Source organism: Natrix helvetica, assembly GCF_964273705.1.
Source record: "Natrix helvetica genome assembly, chromosome: 2".
Taxonomy (NCBI): domain Eukaryota; kingdom Metazoa; phylum Chordata; class Lepidosauria; order Squamata; family Natricidae; genus Natrix; species Natrix helvetica.
This window is the reverse complement of record NC_138552.1, coordinates 246,643,097-246,666,656: the sequence shown is the minus strand read 5'-3', so window position 1 is coordinate 246,666,656 and position 23,560 is coordinate 246,643,097. Positions and strand designations below refer to the sequence as shown.

The 23,560-nt window shown below is 42.6% G+C and overlaps 1 protein-coding gene across 4 annotated transcripts in view; it reads left to right on the top strand.

Annotated features, from left to right (window-relative positions):
- Positions 1-23,560, top strand: part of SYT14 (synaptotagmin 14) — a 97,381-nt gene that overhangs the window by 28,565 nt on the left and 45,256 nt on the right. For all 4 annotated transcript variants that reach the window (XM_081941125.1, XM_081941126.1, XM_081941124.1 and 1 more), the window contains one exon: positions 46-264. In XM_081941125.1, coding sequence (XP_081797251.1) covers positions 46-264 — 219 coding nt within the window. The remainder of the gene's footprint in view (positions 1-45; positions 265-23,560) is intronic.

Sequence of the window (23,560 nt, the reverse complement as noted above, 5' to 3'; positions counted from 1 at the left end):
AGGATGGCACCATCTGTTAATTTTTTTTCTCTTTTCCCAAAATAGATAATTTATATATAAATAAAGACCAGCATGGTTCATCATCGGAGAGTGAAGATGAGGCACTGGGTAAATACCATGAAGCCTTGTCAAGAACCCAGAGTTCATGGCCACCAGCAGGCAACAGTAGACAACAGAAAAATTATTGTTGGGAAACCAGACAAAAATATAGCCCTTTGTCTGCAGAGTATGATGGGTATAGTAGCGAAGCCTCTGTAGATGAAGGTATGACATGCTTTTCTATCGTTCTTGTTTTTCATATTTATTAAAATGTATTTTAAAGATATTGAATTGTAAGATTAAAAACTGTAGATGACAGTACACCTAAAAATGAGTGTACTTTTGAAATAGTTTAGGATTTGCAATAGTGGTGAATATCTGTAGCTCGGGCATAGGGTGAGGGTGAAGGTTCGTTATCTGAGCTTGTGGGTGGGTTTCTGAATGTTTCATTACCAGACTAGGTAATGTCTTCAGCAGAGTTTAGGACAGAAGGAATACTGACACTGACATTCCCTAAACCTTGCTGAAGATGTTACCTAGCTTGGTAATGAAACGTTCGGAAACCAACCCATAAGCTCAGAGAATGAACCTTCAACCTGAGTTTAGGATTTGTGGGTAAAAAATAGGTTGTTTGTTTTCTAAGTTCTTAGTGTATGTAAAGTCAACTTTAAAGCAAGCAACAAATGTGAAATCTTGATTTAAAAGACCAGTTTATAAGGAAGGATGTCTGTTATTCTGACTGTTCATTCATCATAACAATTTTCTGTCAATTACACGAGGCCAACAGTATGAGCATTGATGCAATTTACATCATGTGAATTTTGTCAATTTCATAATTTACCCAAATGACAATTTTTTATTCAAATTTTCATTATAGAAATGACAAATTTGTGTAATAATGTTATTGCAAATGACATAAATTGCTATAGAAATTTGCATACAAAATTCATTGTAAAATAAAGGTATCACTGAATTTTAAAATTACCGATGAATCAATTCCTACTAACTTTGGAGCTTATCAAGCTGCCCCTCCTGCAAGGGAAGGGGCAAGCTCTTCAGTTAGCCCAGTGCTTCTCAATTATTTTCTGTCATGCCCCCCCTAGGAAGAAGAAAACATTTCGCGCGCCCCGCGCGACTGTAAATAGTATCATTTGTCTATAAAATTGTTATAAGTACACCTCTGCATAACACTGTATCCTTATTAACGTATAAGAGAATTAAAAAAGAAAGAAATGTGCATCAATTTACAACAAAGAATAGCTTTATTAACTGTAGCAGAAAAGATTTAAAGGAGCACAGGATTTAAAGGAACACAATATTAAAAAAAACTTTAACCTGCAAAACAAAAATATATAAAATAATTTGAGCTGAGCCCCCCTTTATGGAGCCTCGCCCCCCCCGGGGGGCCCGCCCCACTATTTGAGAAGCACTGAGTTAGCCCATCCTAATTACCTGAAAGACCTGATAGAATTCCAAAGAAAACTTGGGGTAGTTCCTGAAGCTCTGATTTATGCTTCAATCGAGGCCTTAATCACTGCTTAACATGAACAAGCAGCCTTAGATTGGATCTGATAAAGTCTCCATGTGGTTGAAGCCGAGATATACCCCTGGTTCTCAGAGGAACTGTGGGAGATCAAGTAGCATAAGAGATGCCTATATTACCTCTGGTGGAAGATGAAGAATGATTCTGACCAGATAAAGTAAGAGCCTTTATTAAGGATTAACTTGTGGTAACAAGGGTGGTGAAACATGCCTATTTCTTTGAAGTTGAACCTGCAGATAGTCACCTGCTGACCTTTTTTCAAGTGGTCTGTCCTTTCTGGATAAGAAAGTGGTTAGAAAAACCTTTCTAGGGCCACTGTGAAAACTATGCCAAGCACGTATTGAAAACATTTTTTTTAGAATCCACTCAAAACTGACTTCCAGCAGTTCTGATCCTAGGGAGATGAACGGGCCTTAGTCTTGTCTGATTATCTGGGCTCAATTTGATTATGTGGCTTTTGAAAAGATGGATCAGCGTCTTTGGGACTGTAAGCTCTGGTACCAGTGTATTAGGCCAATCTCCTTCCTGGCTGATCAAGGCCTCCTGAGAACACAGTTGGATTCAAGTAATAGTAAATGCTTCCTTGCTGGAATGGTATTTTCATCTACTTCAAAGGAGGTGATAGTCTGCCCCTCCTCAAAAGACCATGCCTGGACCAGTGGCAGGTTCCCAATTTTTTTTACTACTGGTTTGCTCGTGCATTTGCGATGCTTTGCGCATGCGCAGAAGCGTCTGGGTGGATGGAGCCTCCTGCCACCGCTACTACTGGTTCACCCGAACCGGAAGCAACCCACCTCTGGCCTGGACCCAGTAGTACTAGACAATGTTTTGCCAATCTTCATCCTTCTTTTGTTCCTCTTTTGGAGGAAATGAATTAACTGTATTATCAGTTAAATTTTAGTCTAGAGCAGTGGTGAGCAACCTTTTTTTTCAACTGAGCCAAATCTCGCCAAAACCACGATTGAAATTTATTTTGAGAGCCACATTTTTAAAACCGAAAATACATAGGATGGTACACTGTTTTTAGTTTCAATAAACTCTGGCATTTGAAGCACGCAAGTCTTAAAGCTGTCAAGTTACAAGATCCTTGCATCCCTAACCCTTTAGGAAAAAAACCCCAAGGGGTCTTCAAACCTGACAGCTTTAAGACTTGTGGACTTCAACTACCAGAATTCCTCCTCCAGTCATGTTGGCTCAGGAACTCTGGCATTGAAGCATGCAAGTCTTAAAGCTGTCAAGTTGCAACACCCTTGCACCCCTAACCCTTTAGAAAAAAAAAACCCAGGGTCTTCAAACCTGACAGCTTGAAGACTTGTGGACTTCAACTCCCAGAATTCTGAGAATTGAAGTCCACCACGGGCATCAATCATATTAGCCCAGGGATCTGCAAAATTGGCTCTTAAGACTGGTGGACTTCAACTCCCAGAATTCTGAGAATTGAAGTCCACCAGTCTTAAAACAGCCAACTTTGCAGACCTCTGTGTTAGCCCAAAGCCTGGCGCTGGGCGGGCCTTGCTCCCCCATTGGTGGAGCCCCAAGAAGCGAGGAGGGAGAAAAAGAGACGGAGGCCAAGGAGCTTCCCCCCGCCCCCTCCCAGCAAAAATCTAACTGGGGAGCCGGGCGGGCAGTAGCAAATTAGCTGATCACGCCGCGTGGGCAGTAGCAAATTAACCGATCACGCGGCGTGATCGGCTAATTTGCTACTGCCCGCCCGGCTCCCCGGTTAGATTTTTGCTGGGAGGGGACGGGGGGAAGCTCCTTAGCCTCCGTTTCTTTTTCTGCCTCCTCGCTTCTCGTCCCCGCCCGACTTCAGGATCCTCCTCAATCATTGTGGGTCGAAAAGAAAAAAGGGAAAGGGGCGCTTGTTTTGAAGTGCCCGAGAGGAGGGAGGGGAGCGGGCGCCCGGCACGCAGAAGAGCCGCATTAAAGTGTGTAAAGAGCCGCATGTGGCTCGCGAGCCGCGGCTTGCCGACCACTGGTCTAGAGCATAATACTGAGGCAAAACTGCTCATGCTTATCAGTGATCTCTAATGGAGCTAGAACTGGTGATGCAACTATCCTAGCCTCATATCACCCAGTGGCTTTCATTACCACTGAACTAATATACTTCTGGATTATTTAGGTGGATTGGAAGAGACTCCAGTTTCCACCCTAAGGGGGGAGAGGGTCTAAAATTTTATTGAGAAGTGATAGAACTGTACCTTCAAAAGGTTCGAGAGGAAGTGGGTTATCTGGATCTATACCTAGAAAACCTAGAATATTATTTTTTCTTAGAATATACTTTATTTATAGCAATAGATTATGTCATAGCTTCAGGCTATGAGTGAAGCTCTACTTGTTTATGATATGGTATGAAATAGAAAGTAGGAATAGTGTTGGGCAAGCATGCTAAGAGTCTGAAGGCCAGAACAAATGTTTACTTTTGCATTATTAGGATATAGTAATCAGTTGCAGGATACCAAGCCTGTAGTTTTTTAAGGAGCAGTCAGATATTTGTAAGATAATAGCTTCTCCAGGAGGAAATTGCCTTTTAGACAGATTTTTTAAAATGAAATTGACTATTATTTTTGCATTCTTGCTGTCTTTTACAGGATTTAGTCATTGTCATGTTTTTTAAATTGAAGATTATATTATTTTGTTCATTGTTGTAGACTTCTTCAGAAGGTAGAGTACATAATAAAATAAAAATGTTAGTAATATAAACAATCAAAATATGTTTATTTTATTAAAACTAGTTTAATCTCAAATACGGAACCTCAGTACTTTTTCTTGGAGTGATTTTTGGAAGGCAATAGTTGGATTAGGATATTCCATATTAGGATATAGTAATCAGTTGCAGGATACCAAGCCTTTAGTTTTTTAAGGAGCAGTCAGATATTTGTAAGATAATAGCTTCTCCAGGAGGAAATTGCCTTTTAGATAGATTTTTAAAAATGAAATTGATTATTATTTTTTGCATTCTTGCTGTCTATTTCCAATAGTTGGAAAGTTGGTAAAAGTGAACTGTAAGGAATCACTAACAATGCTGGTAAAGAAATCCTACTGTAGCTGTAAGGAAGAGAGGAAGAGACAAATAGCTTAATATTCTTCTGGATCAGTTACTTTGCTTGGGCTGTGCAAAAATTCAACTGCTATTTTCTTTTTCTTTTTTCCCATCATAGTTTCCATAGTGAAACTATATTTTGGGAATCTGGAAAGTTGATGGATCAGATCTGTTGTTTGTTATCTAAGACACTACAATGTGTCATTCCTAAGCAGTGGAATGTGCTTTTTTAGGAGTTGTATTTGGCTTCTGCTTATTACTTTTATCGTGTGAATACTGTTGTATATTTTATTTTAAAAAATCATGTTGCTTTTATGTATTCTGTATTTTTAATATATTGTTATCCTTCTTATTATTGACCTGGTCAAAATTATAGATTTGAAGTAAAATATATAATTGCATAATTATTACTCATACCAATATCTGTCACACCTTGTACCATGCCCAGCAATGAATCTCCTATTTCCAGAAACTTAATACCACACAGTTAACTGTAGAAGCTTCATGGATGTGACATGACTAAATAAATAGCTTTTATTTTAAAAATAAAAAGCATATATTAAAAGCAATAACGTCAAACTTTTGTTCTGCATTTACTTTCAATTTCCTAATCAAAATTTTTAGCAGAGCTAGCAAGGTTATTTATGGCTAGAAATACAGTAGGTACCCAAACTTTAAAATACCACTGTACACAAAAGTCAGATTTCCTCATCCCGTCCTTTTTATTGAATATATGAGATTTAAATCTTTTGAATAAAAGTGGGAACCTCTATTTGTTTGGATCAAGGAGCTCCTGCTCCTGAGTTGAGAAAACAATATCTCCTGAACAACTCTGAGAATATAGCTAGAATTATCTTAAGAAACTAGGTTAAGGTAAACAGTAAAAACAAGCAGAGGAGTTTGCCCTAACATTTTTTTCTATACGTAGAAATAGATTATCTAGACCCGCGCCAGCCCGGCTTCCGCCCCGGTCACAGCACGGAGACGGCCTTGGTCGCGTTGGTGGATGATCTCTGGAGGGCCAGAGATAGAGGTTGCTCCTCTATCCTGGTCCTATTAGACCTCTCGGCGGCTTTTGATACCATCGACCATGGTATCCTGCTGCGCCGGCTGGAGGGGTTGGGGGTCCAGGGCACCGTTTTGCGGTGGTTCGGCTCCTACCTTTCTGGCCGGACGCAGCGTGTGTTGGCAGGGGAGGAGAGGTCGACCCTACGCCCCCTTACTTGTGGGGTACCACAGGGGTCGGTCCTCTCGCCACTCCTGTTCAACACATATATGAAGCCGCTGGGTGAGATCATCCGTGGTTTCAGGGTGGGATATCATCTGTACGCTGATGATACTCAGCTGTACTTTTCCACCCCGAACCACCCCAACGAGGCCGTCAAAGTGATGTCCTGGTGTGTGGAAGCTGTATGGGTCTGGATGGATGACAACCGACTCAAACTCAACCCCTCCAAGACGGAGTGGCTGTGGGTACCAGCTCCCCGGTTCAGCCAATTAATTCCATCATTGGCCATCGGGGGCATCCAACTCGCCCCCGTGGAGCGGGCGCGCAATTTGGGCATCCTCCTGGATGCCCGGCTGTCCATGGATGACCATGTGACAGCCGTGGCAAGGGGGGCGTTCCACCAGGTTCGCCTGGTGCGCCAATTGCGCCCCCTACTGGACCGGGACGCCTTACGCACGGTCACTCATGCGCTGGTGATGTCTCGCTTGGACTACTGTAACGCTCTCTACATGGGGCTTCCCTTGAAATGCACCCGGAGGCTACAGTTGGTCCAGAACGCAGCCGCGCGGGTAATTATGGGGAGTACTAGGTACTCCCATGTGACACCATTCCTGCGTGAGCTGCACTGGCTTCCTGTGGTCTATCGGGTGCGTTTCAAGGTTTTGATAACGATCTTCAAAGCGCTCCATGGCTCAGGACCTAGTTACTTGCGGGATCGTATTCTGCCCCATATATCCCTGCGACCAATCCGCTCGCACAGAGAGGGTCTCCTCCAGGTGCCGTCCACCAGGCAGTGCCGGGGGGCGGCGCCTAGGAGTAGAGCCTTCTCTGTGGCGGGCCCAGCCCTGTGGAATGACCTCCCCCCGGATATTAGGAATACCTCTGACCTCCGCTCCTTTCGTGTAAAGCTCAAGACCCACCTATTTCAAGTAGCTGGCCTGGCTCAACTTTGATCCAACTATATCGCTCCTGACGGGTTTTTTATTTGGGGTATTTTAATTGTATTCAATTATTTTAGGGGTTTTTAAACATTGTGTTTTTAATTGTTTTTATTCATCAGCTCACCTCCTCCTTGTATATGTATATGTCTTGGTATACGTTTTTGTTATATGTATGTTTGTCTATATATTTATTTCCTATGTTTTGTTGTACGCCGCCCCGAGTCCTTCGGGAGAGGGTGCGGCTAAGAAATAAATATTTATTATTATTATTATTATTAAGGTTTGATTTATTTTGATTTGTTCTGTTTTATAAATGTTAGATAAGACTTTCAGTTTCTTTTATGTATGTCTCTGTATAACTTGTTCAATAATTAATATATACAGTACTTGGGATGAATTCAGTTTTAGTGTCTCGTAATAATGTTTTTTCTTGATAAGAGAGAGGAGATAATATCCTGAACTGTGTAGTAAATTAGCAGTTTGTAGGTGACCAGTACCATCTTGTGGTTGAACTGCAATGCTGCATCTTTGTTTTTCAATTGAAAATAGCTATTTTATCAAAACCCTTGATCTACCTTTACTATATCCTTCTCCCCATCAGAATATGTTGTTCTATGTTAGAATTTGAAGCTAAAATTTGATTTTTTATTTTATCTTTTTTTTCTTTCTATCACCTTTATTAGTGTGTCTCCCTAAAAGAAATGGCTGGAGCTTTGAATCTATAGTAACATGTTAGGAAGTGGTTCTGTAGAAATTATCTCATTTTTTCCCCCATTTTTACCTCTCATCAAAATAACAGCACCAATTGTAAAAAGAGGGTTAGGGAGAGTCTACCAAGCTGCTACATGCAGATAGGAAGAAAGGGCCAGAATGTGATGGCGAACCTATGGCACATGTGCCGAAAGTTGCATGCAGAGGCATCTCTCTGGGTACACAAGCAATCACCAGTTGCTCTTCCAGGTTCCAGCACGCCAGCCAGCTGGTCTTCACGAATGTAGGAGCTCCAGAAACTGGAAGAGCAGCTGCCTGGTGTGCATGCGTGTGCCAGAAACTGGAAAATCATTTTCCCAGCGTGCACACGCGTACTGAGCAGCTGCTCTTCTGATTTCTTGCACACGCATGTGCGCTCCTGTTTCGGCACTCAATACTAAAAAGGTTTGCCAACACTGTTTTATATGTTGCCCAAGACAGTTCCTCTTCATGCAATGTGGCCAGGCAAGCTAAAAGATTGTCATCCATTGTGCATACCATAGAGTTTAAGGGAGAGAATATTTGAGATTTTCAGCTTTTCCCATTTTATAGGCCAAGCCATAGTGCTAAAGTCCTAAGAGACTGCATATTTCATGTTTCTATTTTTTCTGGTTGATAAACAGCAAAAATACTATACAATCAATTTGCTTTTATCAGCCATTCCAGTGGCAGACCAAAAGCAACATTTTAACAATGTGAAATACTTCCATATTGTATGTTTTTGGTATCTGATTTTATGACTCAGCTTAGTTCTGATAAAGTATCTGCACCAGTAGTCCCCCAACGTCTTGGGCACCAGGGACTGGTTCCGTTTGTTGCCTGGATCCCACGCAAGTGTGGATGGAACTCCACTCGCTTGGCCTGATTCCTGGCAGTCCACAGAGTGGTGCTGGTCCACAGCCTGGGGGTTGGAGACCTGTGACCTACAGGACATGCACTGTTTATCAGTATTTGATTTTTTTTTAACAAAGGAAGATAGTAATAATTTTCCAGCAAAGTGATTGATTATTTTGGAATTTGGAATTATTTATCTTATGGTATAAGTATGCAGGCATCTATTATTATTTTTTTGTGTTAAAAAAGAATATAAACACCTTTGGTCACCTTGCAAATGCACAATATAACATCAGAAAGTTAAATCCCGTATGATCAAAATTTCTCTTTCATGGAAACAAAAATTAGATTTTTCCCCTATGAAAATAAAAATGGAACTATGGTTTTCCAAGAATTTGTAGTTTTAATGTTTAACAATTCAAGTGAGTAAATCTTATAATAGAAATAGATGTTTAGCACAATATGGCTGTTGGTATTTCATAAGTACTGATTTTGTTATCAAAAGCATCAGCATACATTATCTTAAAATGTTCAAAGCCTATTTAGTCTTATTTCTAACTATTTCAGGGAAAGTACATGTTGAAATATGACATATTCAAATGAATTTACTTTGAATGCAGGAAAACATTAATGAAGAACATTCAGTTATCCATCTGATTTGCAATGGAGAAATATCTGGCCATCCTAGGACATAAAGGTAGAGAGAGCAGTAACCAGAACATCATTAACAAGATGAAAATACCACTAGCCTGCTCATGAACGATCAGAGCTGAACTTCTGAAATTCTTTTCTCACATTAGAAATAAAGACTATAAAACAACATTTAGGCCTTATATATGTATTATGTTGACATATATACTGAATAAAATAAAGATTGATATAAAATGAATGTTTAACAACATAGAATCCTTTCTAGCTTTTATAACTATAGATATGAAATAGTGAACTACTTATTTATTTACCTATTCTTAAGAATAGTGTTTCATGAAAAACAAATTTGTTTCTTAAATTGTTTAGGATTTTACAGATACTACAGTAATTTTTATTGTATGTATATACTGTATCATGATGGATCTTGGATATTTATATTTTAGGAAGTATATCCACTATGTATTTCAAGGATCTTTTTCCAAAATGATGATCAGTATACTGATAAAAAAAGTACTGTTACCCTTATTAAAGGAAGTTTATATCACTTCAAGGAAAATTCCAAATAAAAGGGATTGAGAAATGTTTGAAAGTATTAAAATGGTGATTAACCTTCGTTGTTGAGGTAATGTTTAAAGACAAACTTTAAAAAGTTACGCATATGTAAGGCCTTAGTAGTAGACCTAAGATAGACTTACCACACTTAGGATAAAAAACAAGTTCCCCAAAACTGCCCAAAAGACAAGAAGAAAAAATCCAGAATTAGAAAGTTGCCTGTATGAATGGCATGCCATTATCCATTTTGTATCCTGACCCTTCTGACTGATGTTTTCAGCTCTCCAACACACCCAATGCAATGCAATACAATACAATGCAGCAACACTTAATGAAAAGTTAATATCTATGTTTTATACCATAAGGCACTCAATAGCTAATAAAATATATTTAAAGTTGCTATAATAACAGGCTTCAGTTTAGTTTTTAGTTATAGCACAATATGACCCGTGAAGATTTCTCTGTTTAATGTAATCTGTGAATTATATTGTCAGGCTTTCTTATAGAAGATATTCCATGTCTATCAATCTTTGACCATATTGTTGGCTCAGTCAAGAAGCCAACAGATAAGAGAAAGGGTAAGGGCTCTCTGCTACAAAATGGATGTCGATATATAACTGAATACATGTATGTATTACATACGTACATACATGCATACATACATATATTTGCAATCTGAATAATCTAATCACATTATTACTATAGAAAGCTTATGAGATTTTTCTCTAAACTTCAGTGGTTTCACCTGACTGAATTCCTCATTCAGACACTCTTGGCATTTGCTTTTAAAAACAAAAAAAACACAACCACTAAACTGCAGCCTTCTTGTAAGGATATCTGCTTGGTTTGAATTTTAAGAAATTAATTTGCATGGAGGACCTTCCATCTGCAACCGATTTTATATAACTATACAGTCCTTAACAGTTGATGTACAAATGAAGAAAAAAGTTTTCTTTGATGAAAACAAAGTTACCACACTTAGTATAATTTCATTAAGAACACGTATTTTTTGGAGTATAAGACGCACCATTTTTCCTCAATAAAAAGAGGTTGAAAATCTGGGTGCGTATTATACATAGAATACAGTATTTTTTTGCCTCCCAAAGCCCCGCCCCTTCACCAAAATTGCCGTTCATAGCCTTATGAAGGTTTTCAGAGAGCTCCTGGGCACTGGGGAGGGCAGAAATGAGCAAAAAATGGACCTTTTTTGCCCCCCCGGCCCCCAGCAGCACTCTATAAGCCTCCATAAGGCTATGCATGGACCATTGTTTGCTCTTTTTTGCCCCACCCCCACCCCCAGGAGCACTCTGCAAGCCCCCCAAAGGCTATTCATGCCTTTTATTTGAAAAAAAGGGCCATTTTGGAGAGGTTTGCAGAGTGCAAAAACTTATTTTTTTCCTTTCGGAAAGCTCTTTAGTTAGAGTGATTAATGAGAATTACATTGATCAAGTGCTGTGCCAGCAGAACAAGTCTTAGGTGCTGCAGGTTGTCAGATTTCCTTCTCCAGCACATGGATAAATACATCTGGAAACATCCACCTACCTACCTACTCTCTCCCTACCTACCTACTGTATTTTTCCAGTAGAGTGGAGGGAGGTGTCACTGAAGGGTTATTACAGCCTGATTGGTCCATTTGACTGAGAGAAAACTTCTTAGCCTTCGGCTTCTCCCGTTGGCTCCCAGTTTCCTCTCAGTCAAGAAGGTCCAAAGACTTATTTTTGGTTCCCTGTGTGATTGTGAGTACAAAAATTGAGATTTATTTGGTCAATTGGATAATCTAAATTAACAAAATTAATAGAATTGGATTGGAGCTGTGCCCAATAGGACGAGCTACTGCTGTCCTAAATAGGCAGGGAGAGCAGCGCGGAGCGACCTCCTTCCCATCCCTTCTCCTCCCTGCGGGCATTTCTTTCCTCCGGCTGATTCCTGGTGACTCGGGCGTGCCGGGGGGCTCACAGCTCGTAAATTCCCGGCTGATTCCTGGTGACTCGGGCGTGCCGGGGGACTCACAGCCCGTAAATCTCCCCCGACGACCCGTTTGACTCAAGCCGCAGCGCCGGCGGCCTTTTTTGCCGCGCGTGAAGACCGGCAGCTATTTAAATCGGCTGCACCGCCTTTCCCGGGTCGGCGGTGCCCTCAGCGGCGGCGCGAAAGCAAAACCGGAGCGCCAGCGGCTTTTGCCGGGCGTGAAGACCGGCGGAGGATCGCCCACAAGCCGCGATCTCCTCTATTGGGTCGACAAGCCACAGAACGGCTGGGGAGTCAAGCGGCGGCACGCGCGCCATTTTAGCGGCCGCCTGAAGAGACAGACTATAGTTCTAGCCGGCGGCCATTTTGACCATGTGTGGAGCTCAATTCTCCAGGCCTAACCAAGCAGCCACCGGCATCCAAGGCCCAAGCTGAGCGTTTCCCACCAGCAAGGGGCTTACAAGCTGCAACTGCCCAAGACACCTTCTTCTGAGCACGTGAGTGGGGCGATGGCAGCGCGATCCGAGGCCGCTCAAACTGCGGCTACCCAGGCCCAGGGAGACAAGTCAGGCCCCACGGCCCCAGCCAGGCCTCGAGTTCCTAGGCCTTCTGCAGAAGATCGGCCCTCTAGAGCTCTGCAAAGAGACGAGCTTAGGCGTTCCAGAGCTATTGAAAAAGCCATTGAGAGGGCAGAGAAGAAAAAGGCCAGGGATCCCAGGCCTAGTTCTAGATCTCCCAGACCTGAGGCCTCTTGTCACTCCCCTTCTGTCAAGAGGGGGTTCAGCCCTTCCTCTCCCTCTTCCTCTTCCTCTAGATCGGTTAGGAGCGAGGGGCGAGGGGCTTCACCACCTCCACCAACTTCCCCTGGGACAAGGGAACTGGACAGGAATGACCCATTAGAGGGCCCCTCTGCTGGCCCCTCCAAGGGTAGGAGGTCTCACAGAGACTCGATCTCACGTGATTATGACTCTGAGTATGATGAGGAAGATCTAGAACACCTTCCTGAAAACCTAAAACGCTTAATTTCTGCAGCCATTTCCAGGGGAATAGCTCAAAGAGATAGGCCCTCCCGACATGGTAGGATTACCCCATTCAGCAGGGCCAGATCTAGGGCCTCCTCACCCTCTCTCATGAGCGAGGTCTCTTCTAGGGAGGACGCTCGTCGCCAAGACGACTGGGGATTTTCTGAGGAAGAGGCTGCGGCCACTGAACAGCCCACCTCTTCAAACCTATTCATCCAGGCCATGTTTAAGCCCCTTCTAAAGAAAGCGAGGAGAACTACCAAGGTGGGCACGGGGGACCCCACGGTGCCCTCACCCAGAGATCCAGATATGGTGATGTTTTCAAACACGGCCACCAATAAAGAGGAGATCCCTGCTCCCCCTCTGTTCTTGGAGGTAGCCACTAGTCAGTGGGCCCGGCCTTCAAATTTTTCCCCTCCGGGCAGCAATGACAGGCGGGCTTATAACATGGAGAAGGCCTTCCTGCAGGCCATCCAACTACCGGCCATAGATCAGCCTATAGCTGCCCTGGTCTCATCTTCCCCGGTGGTCTCGGGGGATGCGGCAGATAAGCTTAAGCCGGAAGATAAGAGGGCGGAGCTCACCTTGCGGAAAAATTACAAGGCTTCCGCATGGGTGATGCGGGCGGCGGCGGCCGCCTCGTACTTTAATCGCACGACAGTGATGTGGCTACGCCAACTCCAGGATCGTATCCCGATCCAGGATGATCTCATCCATCAGGATTTGACTAAAATAATGGCGGCGTGCCAGTATTCTGCTGATGCGACCCTGGATGCCATGCGATTCGGCTCCAGCGCCTTAGCTACCTCAGTGGCCTCGCGCCGGCTTCTTTGGCTAAGAAATTGGCAGATCGATAATAAAGCCAAATGGGATTTAATAGCCGCCCCCTTTATGGGTCCCAATCTATTTGGGTCTGCTCTAGACCCAATCTTGGTGGAGAATAAAGATAAGAAGAAGGTGATGCCTACCTCCACCAAGAAGTCCGAGACACACAGTCACCCGTATCGCAGGCCTTCCTTTAGGAGTTATGACAGGGACCAGGAGCCCCGTTTCCACCAGTACAGACAGGACAGGCAATATAACAGGCAGAATTTTCAGGAGCGCTCCAGATACCAGCCCCAATCCAAGCGGCCCTTTCGTGGGGGGGGGGGGGGCGGCCGCCCCTTCCGCAGAGGGAAATGACTCAAATCCGAGTCATCCCATAGGCGGCCGCCTGGCGCTGTACGCGGACAAGTGGGACCAGATCACATCAGACGGGTGGGTCAGAGCGACCATTCGCCACGGCCTAAGGTTAGAGTTCCTCTCCTATCCCCCGAGACGCTTCAAGGTATTTTCCCCATCCCGGGATCCGGAACGCCGTCGTCTCATGGACCTCGCCGTCTCCCATCTTCTGGAAATCAGAGCGGTGGAGGTTGTTCCGGAGCCGGAGAGGGGACGGGGCTACTATTCAAATCTCTTTGTAGTCCCGAAGACCTCGGGGGGTTGGAGAGCAATCCTCGACCTGAAGCGCCTGAATCAGTACCTAGTTTACAGGCGTTTCAAGATGGCCTCCCTGAAGTCAATCTTACAGGGCATTCGAAAAGGGGATTACATGGCCTCGGTAGATCTGACGGAGGCCTACCTTCACATCCCCATTCTCCGAGCTCACCGTCAATTCCTGCGATTCTCCCACAAGGGCCAACATTTTCAGTACCGGGCCCTTCCATTCGGCCTGGCCTCGGCCCCTCGGACGTTCACCAAGGTCCTGGCGGCACTGGCGGCCTACCTGAGATCTATTCCGGTGAGGCTCCAGTGCTACTTGGACGACGTCCTGGTCCAGGCAGGGTCCCTTCCCAGAGCCAGGGCAGACCTCCAGCTAACCATCCAATGGCTCCAGGCACTAGGTTTCTCAATAAATTTTCCCAAGAGCCACCTGTCCCCCTCCAGACAGATTCTGCATTTAGGGACAGTTATCAATTCCGAGTCAGGGAGGGTTCGCCTATCCCAAGACCGTCTGACCAGTCTGAGACAGTTGATCACATCCATCAGGACAAAGAGGTCTGTCTCCACCCTGACCTTATCCCGTCTCCTGGGGAAGATGGTGTCCTGTATAGGAATAGTTCCCTGGGCGCGCCTACACCTGCGTCCCCTCCAGTGGGCCTTGATACCAGCCCAAAAGAGGATGTTGAGCAACTCTCTGCGACCGCTCCGCATAACGCCGGAGGTGAGACTCTCTCTCAGGTGGTGGATGTCCCCAGCACTGCGACAGGGGGCTTCAATTTGGGAGCCGGAGAGAGTAACAGTCACGACGGACGCGAGCTTATTCGGTTGGGGGGCCGTGATGGGGTCCGACATGGCCCAAGGACATTGGACTGCCTCAGACCTCTGTCACAATATAAATTGGCTCGAGCTCAAGGCTGCGAGACTGGCCCTCCGGACTTTTCATCGTCATCTGCAGGGGCGACACGTCCTCCTGCTCACGGACAATGTAGCGACGAAAGCTCATGTCAACCGGCAAGGGGGGACCCACTCCCGTGCCCTGTGGCGGGAGGCACAGACATTGGGCCTATGGGCAGAGAGACACTTGGCCTCGATCATAGCCGAGCATATATCGGGAGAGTCCAACCACCAGGCAGACTGGTTGAGTCGAGCGACTCTGGACAACGGAGAGCGGCAGCTGGCCCCAGAGTTGTTTCGGAAGATCTGCCTCAGATTCGGCACCCCCCGGGTAGACCTGTTTGCCTCTCCTGGCAACGCACAACTACCGAGATTTTTCGCCCGGTTCCAGACTCCAGCGGCAGAAGGTGCAGATGCCCTCAGAACCCGGTGGCCTCCGGGTCTTCTTTATGCCTTCCCCCCCCTTCCCCTAATTCCCAGAACCATCCGGAAGGTAGTTACAGAGAGGGCTTGTGTCATTCTATTAGCCCCATACTGGCCGAGGAGACCGTGGTTCGCAGACCTGGTCCAGCTCTCGGTCACGGACCCCTGGAGGATTCCACCAGAGGAGGTCGTACTGTGTCAAGGGGTCTTACTTCACCCGGAGCCGCAGTGGCTGCATCTGACCGCGTGGCTTTTGAAAGGGGACTGCTAATGGGAAGGAAGTTGTCATCGGGGGTCATAGCTACTTTGGAAGCAGCTAGAAGGCCGTCCACGATTAGAATCTATAACGCCACCTGGACGGCCTTTGCTAAATGGGGTGGCCCAAGGGGGGTGGACCCAGCCAGGGCCACGGTTCCGGATGTTTTGGAGTTCCTCCAGAAAGGGCTGGAGGACGGGTTGTCCCATAATACACTCCGGCGACAGGTAGCGGCCCTGTCCACCATTTTAGGAGGGGAGGGCTCCTCTACCCTCTCCCGCTCCCCCTTGATAAAGAGGTTCCTCAAAGGGGCGGCTAACATCCGTCCGCCCCCAGTTCATAGGTTCCCTACCTGGGATCTTACTCTCGTCCTGAAGGCACTGACGGGTTCTCCCTTTGAGCCGCTCAGGTCGGTCCACATGCGTCTCCTTTCACTTAAGGTTGTGTTTTTAGTGGCCATTACATCGGCCAGACGTATCTCTGAGTTGAGGGCCCTTTCTGTTCGAAGCAACCTTGGTATGATACACCAGGACAGGGTGGTCCTGCGCTTGGATCCTTCGTTCATCCCGAAGGTTAACTCTCTTTTTCACAGGGCCCAGGAAATTGTCCTACCAAATTTTTGTCCCAATCCAACAAGGGAGAGAGAGCAGGCGTGGCATCGATTGGATGTGCGCAGGGCCCTCCGTATTTATCTGAAACGGACGGAGGGCATTCGTAGGACCGAGGCGCTATTTGTCTCGTTTCATCCGGGTTCACTAGGGAAGAAAGTCTCATCTTCAACTATTGGGAGGTGGATCAGGTTGGCCATAGTTGAGGCTTACGGGGCCTCGGGGAAATCCCCCCCTTCGGGGATTACAGCTCACTCCACTCGTAGTGCAGCCTCCTCCGTGGCCTGGGCCACTAGGGTGCCCTTCGAGGACATTTGTCGGGCGGCCACCTGGGCCTCCCCTACTCCCTTCATAAAACACTACCGCCTGGATACTTACGCCTCGGCTGAGGCGTCCTTTGGGCGGAGGGTTCTCCAGAGGGTGGCGGCCGATCCTCCCCCTGGGACCCAGTCTCCCCTCCCTGGGACGTAGCGTGGGTATGTCCCTTCAGTGACACCTCCCTCCACTCTACTGGAAAAAGAATGTTGGTCTTACCTGAACGTTTTTTTCTGGAGAGTGGAGGGAGGGGTCACTTTCCCGCCCTAGTTAGCTAGACAGGGTCCGGGAGGGGTAGGATCGGGTGGCCCTGGGCGGCTTTCCCTTGTCTTCTTACATCATGCAGACGCTGACCGTGACATCGCGGAAACTGGGAGCCAACGGGAAAAGCCGAAGGCTAAGAAGTTTTCTCTCAGTCAAATGGACCAATCAGGCTGTAATAACCCTTCAGTGACCCCTCCCTCCACTCTCCAGAAAAAAACGTTCAGGTAAGACCAACGTTCTTTCTCTCTATCCCTCTATCTATCTATCTACCTACTCTCTCTTTCTCCCTACCTACTGTATTTCTCTCTCTCTCTCCCTCTCTCCCTCTACCTACCTACCAACTCTCTCTCCCTCCCTATCTACCTATTGTGTTTCTCTCTATCCCTCTATCTACCTACCTACTCTCTCTTTCTCCCTACCTACCTACTGTATTTCTCTCTCTCTCTCTCTCTCCCTCCCTCTCTCCCTCTCTCCCTCTCTCTCTCTCCCTCCCTCCCTTTACGTACCTACCTACCTACTTTCTCTCTCCCTACCTACCTACTGTATTTCTCTCTCTCTTCCTCTACCCACCTACTTTTTTAAAAAAATTGCCTCTTCAAAACCTTGGTGTGTCTTATACTCCGAAAAATACGGTATGTACTAAAAATACACATTACAATGCAAGATAAAAATGTTGTATTTCAACTTCACATATTTTTCAAGGCATAAATGGTATTTGTATATTTGTGGGTGTAAAATAACACATTTTTAAAGTAGCCATTTTCTGCAGAGTAAGGGCCCAATTCTATCTTGATGAAGTTGATTTTAGGGGTCTTTGCTATGCCTTGGAAGATAGAATGCTGCTACAAGGAATTCTAACAAATGAAAAGGTCTCAGATGGGCTTTTCTGTAAAAGGAGTTGACGGATTAACTCCTACATCCAGAGCTGCTCCTGTTCCCCACATAGGCCTGCAGTTGCCAGCTTATTTTTTGCACAAAAAAAATCCAGAATCTTACGCCATCTATAATACTTTAAATGGTTCTGACTCAGATTGTTAAAACTTCTGATATTGTTGTTTTTAATAACATTAGATGGATGTTATGGACTTGTAAGTACCCTTCCAAAATTGTTCCCTCATTACACACTGAAAGTTGGCTGGATCATATTCATTTGTATGCAGAATTTGACTCGATGATCCTGTCCTAAAAAATTAGGTCTGTTCAATAAGCAATTGTAACCCCCACCACCACCAAAATCAGTTTAAAAGTACCCTGAGAATTGTAGTTTGGAAAGACATTTCAAAATCTCTGTCACAGTACAATGGACAACTGTACAAAAAACATGACAGATGAGCAATCACATATAAGCTTCAACAATATGGACTGTTAGAGGGTTTGGACCTACTTGTTTCTTACTTAGCTATTTTGAATTTTACAGTCCAGATGTGACCTTGTATGATAATTAAATTGGTATTTAAATAGAGCCAAACCTTGGTTTAATGGACTGCTTAGGAAACAGGTGGCTTAAACTCCAGTACATCTTCAATCCAATTTTTCCCTTTTTTCTTTTCTCTTTCCAGTCACAGAGCTAGCCTTCCAATAGAACTCATTCTCAAGATTGACTTTAAGAACAAGTTTTCCCAAATGTCTATCAGCAACAAAACATTGTTCAGAATAGGAACCAGTTGGAGGAAAGACATTGCTGTTGTTGCTATATCGTTCATATATCTACTTTGAAATCAAACATGGACTGAAGCATATCCATTTTGGGGGAAAACAAAGTCTATTGTTGAAAGTGCTTCTCCAAATAATGGACAAGTCCATTATTTTTGCATGATATCCTGATAAGGATACTGTGCATTGTATTCAAAATCTGCTACTCTAGTATGTTGAGATTTTACTCTGATACAGCTTTGTATTATAATTGTATGCAGAAGATAAGAGTATATGTCTTAGAACTAAATAACTATAAACAGCAAATATAAATATTGCTGTTATTGGTCTTCATCTATGAACTTCTGTGAAAGCTAATGGAAGACACTGAGAAAAATAATGACATATCACACTTTCATTTAAATGCTATCACAATGTTGACTCAGTGACCACAAAATAGACTTCGGCCTTCTCATCTACCAATGATAAATATTCCTTGCTGCTGATCATTCTCTTTTTACTTTTCCTTCCACCTTTCCCAGCATTATAGAGTTCCCAAAGCTTTTTTCATTATGTATCTAGAATATAATACGAGTCTAGTTCATCTATCCTTTGAATTGCTTTGAGATTCCTATTTTCCTAAGTATAGTCCATAGGTTGACATGATAGACACAATAAAAGGTTTTTCTATAAACAATGAAGTATATTGATTTCTTTTGGGGTTTGATTTAAATGATCTAACATGTGACAACAATTTTGTCTCTTGTTCCCCAGTCTTATTTAAAGTCCACTTGAACATTTGGAATGTCCCTTTTCATGTAGGACTCTAAACTCTACTAAAAGATGTTGAATGTTATTTTGCTGATATATGAAATTAAGGAACTTGTATGATAGTTTGTACACTCTGTCAGGTCTCCTTTCTTTGGTATTGGTATGCTAGCCACTGTTTCATTTTCTAGATTTGCTGATATAGTTTGGTTAGAACTTTTACATTAATCTGTTGCTAGCCATATTTCTATAAATATTCCTTCGATGAAGGTAAAGGTTTTTCCTATCCAGTTGTGACCAACTTTAGGGGTCGGTGCTCATCTCTATTACTTAGCTGAAGGAGCCAATTGTCCGAAGACTTTTCCATGGTCATGTGGCCAGCATGACTATATGCCAAGGTGCACAGAATATTGTTACCTTCCCACCGAAGTAGTACCTATTTACACACATTTATATGCTTTCAAACTGCTACATGGGCAGGAGTTGGGGAAAGTAATGGCAGCTGACTCAGTCGTGCAGTGGCCAGGCTGTCAAGTTTCCAGATGACAAGCTCAGCATCTTTAACCACTGAGCCACCACACCTCCATTCCCTCAATAATTGTAGCCTTTTGACTTGGTTACCAAGTCTTTTGACCAAAGCGTTTCATCTTCTAATCAAAGAGATTCTTAAAATTAAGAAATATTTCTAGGCATCTTAGATATTGATATCTACTGTAGAGAATGTCAGTATGCACCTTCCATCTGCTTGATTTTCTTTGAATCAGTTAATATTTGACTATTGATTTTTCTAGCATAGTTGTTTCAGATTGAAATCTCCTTCAGAGTTCAGAGTTCTTTTGAAAGACTTTCCTTATATCCATGCCTGTCTCCATCTTCAATGTTTTTACAAATGTCATTGTAGTACTGTTTCTTCTCTCTTCTAACAGTTCTCTGAAATTCTTGGTTTTGGCTTCTTGTCTTGGCAGTTGCTTTCTTTCTTCTGTTTCTTGTTCTTTGACAGTCTTGTTTCACATTCATCTTTAACAACTTCTTTGATTTCATTCCATAGTTCTTCTGGTACATTATTAATGAGGTTCAGGACTAGAAAACAATTCATGATGTTCTCCTTGAAAATGCTCAAGATCATAGCTGGAAATTGGTTGACTTTATTTTTCTGCATTAGCTTGATTCAGAGCTTCTATATGAATAGTTCACAATTTATTCCATAGTCATCCCCTGGCCACGAGTTTGCTGTTATGACTCAGCTCTTCTTCTATCAACAACATAGTCAATTTAACTTCTGTGGAAGGTAGTCCTCAACCATAACTGCCCAGAATTAAGTTGTAAGTTAAGCCAGTTATGTGACTGACATGCTTGGTTTTATGGCTACTTTTGTGGCATCTTAAACTAACACCCATAGCCATTAAGTGAACAGCAAGGTCATTAGGTAAATCCATTTTCCTCGTTGGGTATTTTCTTTGCTAAAAACTGGAAGTCAATACTGGATAATGGCAAAAAGCATTGTAACTTGTGGTCATGGGACTGTGAGATGCTACAAATGGCCATAAATATGGACTGGTTGCCAAGCACCCAAAACATGATCATGTGACCACGGGGGGGGAGGGTAGCTGTTGGAACTTCAAATCTGGGTCATAAGTGGAGGTCCAGCATAACTTTCAATAGTCACAAAACGAGGACTAGCTGCATTCCATCTGGCGATATTTGTGTATATACTGTAGGTGTAGTTTTGGTTTTTTAAAGACTTAGTGATGAAAAAATAATTGGATTGACAGAAACTGATAAATTGTTCTGTTGGTTTCTGTTTTATATGCCATACATTTTTATCCTTAACTATTTTCAATTTTACTATTCCAATTCCAATCACAAATAGCACATTTTGTTTGCATGTTGTAAAATTTCAGATTGAACTTGACCCATAAAACTCACCAACACACTCTTCTGCATCAGTGCTTGAAGCCTAAATGTGGATAATAGTGGTTGATATTATTGGGTCTTTGCATTGTACCCAGGTACTGTGTGTGCCTTAAACTCCTGCTCAAGTACCGTAAGCTCATGCTTACAGGTATTACAGGTTTTGACTGAGTGGGGTAGCCTGTCTTTGCTATCATATACTCTGAACATTGGCCACTCCACCATCCTTTCCTAATTTAGCTGCAACATTTGGTAGCAGCTCAGTCTTTTAACTGGAAATGTAGGAAGAATGAGGTTTGCTGAGTCTCATGGTAGCTCTTTCAGTATTCTGAGATAATTGTTTGTATCTTGATTAGATTTGCTCTTGAACATATAGTCAAAAATTCAACTAACAAAAGTATATTTTTACATCTAATTTGTCTATTGGCATATAATTCAAATGAATGAGTTTAAAATAGTATTCTGCTTTAATTGTTTTGCTCAGTTTGCATTCAAATCCTTAAATGAAATCACTCTTGACAGGCTGCATTATAAATTTGTATATAAATTGTATGTCCTTATTTTCACACACAAATCTATATAGGAACATGTATAATAATTAATAAGCACATTAATAAAATAACTACTTTTCATCTTTAGGAACAGTCTTTCAACTGCAGATTTGCCAGTCATTATTATTACATGGAGCAGAAGCAGGCCTGATTAAAAAGAATTGATGAGAATAACAATGAAATGAAAGAGCAGACAACAAAGGGATATCTGAAATGCTTTTAAGACATTTTTCATGACAGTTCACATTTTAAAATAGAAAGACTTGCAAAGAAAAAAAAACAAATATAACCATTTCTCATAACCCAGTGTCTTTTTCTTTTCCAATTGCCTCCCCCCCCCGCCCCCCCCCCCTGTCCTTCAAATAATTCAGCATTGAAGTCTTCTAGCTACAAGCTGTCTTAATTAAAAGCAACAATAGTTTGTAGGCTTTTGGAGAAGACTGGCACAGTATTTGTAATGTATTTATAGTTAAGAACATTAGAATATTCCTACTACACTAGATCACCTTCCATCGGAGTAACTTGCACAGCTCTTATTTATTGTAATTGATTTGAAGATTTCGAAGATTGTTTAAAGTTGAATTGTATTCCAGTCAAGCAGTTTATCATAATATATGCCTTTATGGGAAGATTAAAGATTCTGTCAGCTTCCATGAATTGTGTGGTAAAAGATTAGGTATTATGTCTGCATTCTTTCTTTCTTCACTTCTCTTTTTACTATTAAGTGAGCAACTTGTTTGACGTTAATACTTCTATTCATCTCTGTTCGAGGTTATGAAATATGTTTTAAACAGAAGAGGACTATAGTGTCCATGTGATTTTTAAGACTCACAAAATCATTTGGAATTTCAAGCACTATATGACTGTATTATGGTGAATTAGCTTTTTACAGATCTAACTCATAATTCGTGAGAAATTATGTGGGTCAAAAGAAGCCAAAAAGATTTTCTCCCCTTCACCTATGCACTATATTGGGGACTTCGTCTAATTTTCTGTACAGCTCCTCTCTGGTTTTTTCCCCGCTATGTTTTTTTCTTTTTCAGTATCCTAATTATTGCTTGGGGTTTTCTGAAATTTTAAAAGAATCCCAGTATAATGAAGTGGTGACCAGCATATGAAAAAAAATCTACATGATCTGTAAATAGAATTGTTGTCATTTATTATTTATCACAAATGTATATTTTTTGTTCAGGCTGATACTTGAATTTTTACTTCATTCCTTTGTATTCCATTTTGAATTGTTTCTGTAGAGCTACTTTGAAAGCATTCAAATAATAGTCTATTTCAGGTTCTGTATTTTCCAACAAGTACTCTAGACATTGTCTATTTGTGACATCCATAAAGTTGCCATATAAACTGACAATTTATAAGTTGAACCACAATGTGATCCAACTCAATGTTATGACATTTTTTATGACAATCATTAAGGGCGTCACCATGGTCATTAAGCAAATGATGTGGCCATTAAATGAATCACATGTTTGTAAGTCTGAATCCAGCTTATCCAATAACCTTTTTTCGGTCATTTTTTGCTGGAATATAGCAAAAAGGTCAGTACTTTGCCTTAATAAAATGTATTCTCCTTTTGTTGCTTTTCTATTTTCATTTTTCAGGCAGCTATCCACTGTTTTGCATTTACTATGTGACTTTTCTGCGTTTGTATCAAAGCAGTTAAGAATTATCTTTTCACTATTAAATTTTTGAGTTTATGTTCTTAATATAGTCTCCAGTGCTTGGATCTGTTAATACCTAGACCATTAGTATGATAGGTAAGTATGCTAAATCAAATCAAAGTCCTACTTACTCAAAATTTTTATTTCCACTGCAACTAAAAATAATACTGATAACCTTCAGTATTAAATATCATTTATAAAATTCTTTTTAA